This window comes from Aspergillus steynii, assembly GCF_002849105.1.
Source record: "Aspergillus steynii IBT 23096 chromosome Unknown P170scaffold_4, whole genome shotgun sequence".
Classification (NCBI taxonomy): Eukaryota; Fungi; Ascomycota; class Eurotiomycetes; order Eurotiales; family Aspergillaceae; genus Aspergillus; species Aspergillus steynii.
In genome coordinates this window covers 522,016-526,309 of record NW_020194401.1, presented here as the reverse complement: position 1 = coordinate 526,309, position 4,294 = coordinate 522,016, and the positions used below count along the sequence as shown (strand labels likewise).

Genomic DNA, 4,294 nt, shown 5'->3' with positions numbered 1-4,294 from the left:
ATATGATTCCAGAGGATTCTTTGCAAGGTGATTGGTGCCTGGGAGGTAACATTTCCAAGCGAAGTCATGTATTGCCAAGGCAGTTGATATTATTTGAGAGCTATCTACGATCAAGCTGATTTTGTATAAGCAGATTGGTAGGCCGTAGGGGCGGACCGAACCGGCTTGAACTGACCCAGTTTTGAAGTTAAATGCCAGCAGGACCGTACGCCACGGGTGGGCGGACGCAACCACGGCTACTCTTGGTCTTCCATGGTATGATTCTAGGGGCACGTGCACCCCTTAACTGGCCGGGTGTGTAGGTTCAGCTCAACCCCGCTTTCTCTGACAAACTCCCGACCTCATTCCCATGACATTAGTATTCTTTCTCTCACGTTCCACACAAACTGACAGGTCAGAAATCATAAAGCACAATCCAATCATAAGGAAGTTAATCCACTATGGATACCAGGACTTGATCCCACGACGATTATACAGTCAGATAGATTTACGCCTTGCCAGTGGAGACAGCGGCTGCAAAGCTAATACTGGACAAAATACATCCGCCTTTACCTTACCTGCCGATGGACCAAAATGTATATATTTTTGGGAACATCGGAGAATATAATATTATTATTACTACCTTACCGACTGGCGTATATGGAACTACATCCGCCGCAACGGTTGGGATGCAGTTGCTCTCTAGTTTCCACGCTATCCGCTTCAGCTTGATGATTAGTATCGGCGGCGGAGTACCAAGCAGCAATGCAGATATCCGACTCGGGAATATTATAGTGAGCCAACCAACAGACACTTTTGGAGGCGTGATCCAGTACAATTTAGGTAAAGCACTGAGTAATGGCCAATTTAAGCAAACAGGAATGCTTAATCGACCTCCTAAGGTTCTGTTAACCGCTCTCGCGAATCTCCAGGCGCATTACTTCACGGAAGACAGCCAGGTTGTCGGATTAATTTCCAACCTGGAAGCTAAACTATCACCCCACAAAGCTATTAGATTCACGCGACCAACGCAAGAGGACTGTCTATTCCAAGCAGAATATGATTATATCATATCTGATACCTGTATTAATTACAATTGATCTAGATTAGTTTCACGAACCCCACAAGAGTACCAAGAACCAGTAATTTATTACAGACTTATTAGATCAGCAAATTGAGTTATAAAAGATGGCAGGCAGCGAGATTAGCTGGCTCAAGATTTAGGTATATATTGTTTGGAAATGGAAGCGGCAGGACTAATGAACAACTTTCTGTGTCTAGTTATTCGGGGCATCTACGACTACGCTAACTCACACAAGAATAAAGAATGGCAAGGGCATGCGGCGGCGGCGGCGGCAGCCTATACGAAAGAGCTTCTCTTGGTGGTTGCAATCGATCAGATCAACTATACACTAACTGCAAGAAACACACTCACAGACTCTAGTAAAAGGATGTGAATTATATTCCTTTAATAATTCGAATTAATTGCTAAATATTAGTTCATATATATAGTTCACCGCTTTGATGTCCCTTTGGACCTGACAGATATGCTAGTGATTAAGAATTTTGTAGGACAGCAAGACGAACTAGACCAACTCTGGCAGTATTTACGGCCCACGGATACCCAGTTATGAAAGGTTGTAATTATTTATGGGCTTGGAAGGATAGGAAAGACACAACTAGTGATTCGTTTTGCACGAGACTATAAAGACGATTTTACTGCTATCTTCTGGCTGAGTAATAAGGATCAAGGCATGCTATTACAATCTTTAAGCTCTATCCTGCCCCGATTGCCGGGGCAGTCGTGTGGTGATAGGGCAATTAATGACGAGGAGGTGAAGCAACAAGCAAGAGAACTGTTAAAGTGGCTAGCTATAGAGGGAAACTCACGCTGGCTGATTGTTCTCGACAATATTGACTACTACTCCCCTTTTAATGGCCCTATTAGTAAAGTATATGATCTTCTTGAATTCTTCTTTCAAGCTGACTATGGCTCTATTCTCATTATATCTCGGCTGCAAGAGTTGACAGAGCTAGGAAAGGTATTTCTTATCTGTAGACTTGACTTAAAGAATGCGATTTAACTGCTCTTATAAAGCAGCCATCTATCAATGAGGAATACAGTAAAGGAGCTTGAGAACAATCCAGGTATCAAGGTACTCAAGAATTCAATCTTATTTATGATACTAATCCACGTAGATACCATTGCCCTTGCGAGCCGACTGGATGGACTTCTATTAGCAATTACTATCGCTGGGGTGTTTATGCATGAAACTGGAACCAGCATCACTGAATACTTGCAGTTTTACCAGACATCTTGGTCCTACCTACAGCTGTAATCAGATCCTGAACGCCAGTACCAGCAAGGCAATATGCTGAACATATGGATGATCTTATATCGTGAGATTCAGCGGCGGAACGCGAACACAGCTAAACTGTTACTGTTTCTTGCTTGTTTTGATAATCGAGACATCTGGTTTAAACTAATAAAAAGTAGCTGTTATAGCTCGAATGTCCTAACTTGGCTGGAAAAAACAATAATAAGCAGAATCACGTTCAAAATTGGTGTTAAGGCTCTTATCGGGTTCTCTTTACTGGAGGCCAAGGAATAAGAGGGGGGCTATACTATGTATCTGGTGGTGCAAGACTGGTGCATTTACCTTGCTACTGCAGAAAAAGCTTTAAATTATATCCAGCTTAATGAACTAGCAGTGGTATCTGTTGGGTATACTGTCCCTAGTGCAAGTACCAGGAATTATTCCGAGCTTTAGTAACGGCTTATTCCACACGCGAACTATGTATGTTATAGGGGCTGTCCAGGCCATAATATTGTGGTATGGGGAGCATTCCACAGCTTAGGGGACCTCTACTTTGATCAGGGCAAGCTGCAGGAGGCCGAGGAGATGTACCAGCGAGCACTGGCAGGGAAGGAGAAGGCCCTTGGTTCAGATCATATGTCTACCCTTCAGACAGTTAATAACATTGGGAATCTCTACACTGACCAGGGCAAGCTGCAGGAGGCTGAGGAGATGTACCAACGAGCACTGGCAGGGAAGGAGAAGGCCCTTGGTTCAGATCACACGTCCACCCTTGATACAGTTAATAACCTTGTGATTCTCTACTCTGATCAGGGCAAGCAGCAGGAGGCCGAGGAGATGTTCCAGCGAGCACTGGCAGGGTGTGAGAAGACCCTCGATCCGGATCACAATCGGACCTAATTGCTTCTGGAGAAGGTAAATATGTTAAGGACTGTATATAGATATTACCGGATAACCGTCCTCATGTGTTAAGAAATAATCGTTTTATTCTGTTCGGTTCTTTGGTCCTGGCAGGAAGCCATTTCGGTACTACCTACGCGGAAAGTATCTAACAGACTTATAATTTGTCCAGTAACTCCCGCTATTCTTTTGGAATTAATTGACCTAGCAAAGGCTGGGGAAATTTTACCAAGCAGCATCCACCAAGAGTTTCCAAAGGGTTCCATGCCAAGTGGGTACGTAACATGTAATATTACAACTCATTTAACGTACCATACAAAATCCATCTTTCGACAGCCCTCAATTAAAAGGGCCCATCCAATAATCTACTTGCGCTAAGGCCTTGGCAGTGGGGCCGAGAAAGAGAGTCTGATTGTGTATTGGTCAAGCCGATTTCGAGAACGACTGTAGTATGATAAGAACAGAGATCGAATCAAGAAGAAATTACGAGGTTGTGGTGAGAGAATCTTTTGAGGCCGCAGAGCATTGCCACTCGACGCGAGGGAACAGAAATGTCGGGACGGGCCGAGACGCGAACCCCTGAGCCGCCCGACCGCGACAAACACGAAAAATCACCACCAAGATTATCGAGACCGAGACGTACCACCAGACCGCCTAACAACTATGGGCAAGAGCAAGAGTTCGACATCCAGCAGAGACCTACACGCCCTCAGCAGAAGAAGAAGAAGACCCAGGGCAAGCCAGTAGCCCAACGTGAAGCGGTGACTTCAGACGACGCCTCAGCTGAGAGCAACAACACAAACACCGCCAGTCTTGTGAAAGAGCTCGTGAAACTTAGAAGAGACATCAAACGGCGCGATGATTTGCATAGAAAGGAGATGCAGAAAGTACAAGAAGAATTGCAGAAAGTCAAGGAGGAATTTAGCGCCGCCCTTACAGAGGTTCAACAGGAGCTACAGACCTTGACAGATAGACCCTTGACACCGCAGCCCTCCGAACCATGCTTTTAAAACAGCCACGACGAGATACTTCGCGAAATCTAATCATTGCGTATTGCAATCAGCCCCTTAGACCCCACCGCAGGATCCCCGTCCTAT

General features: G+C 44.9%; 1 protein-coding gene across 1 annotated transcript; it reads left to right on the top strand.

Annotated features, from left to right (window-relative positions):
* Nucleotides 1-2,606: 2,606 nt before the first annotated feature.
* On the top strand, nt 2,607-3,290 carry P170DRAFT_464400 (uncharacterized protein; the record flags this gene model as incomplete). The annotated part of the gene is made up of 2 exons (XM_024852243.1): nt 2,607-2,704; nt 2,789-3,290. The coding sequence occupies 2 exons, from the start codon at nt 2,607-2,609 to the stop codon at nt 3,195-3,197; spliced, it is 507 nt and encodes a 168-aa protein (XP_024704078.1). The 3' UTR covers nt 3,198-3,290.
* Between the last annotated feature and the right edge of the window lie 1,004 nt (nt 3,291-4,294).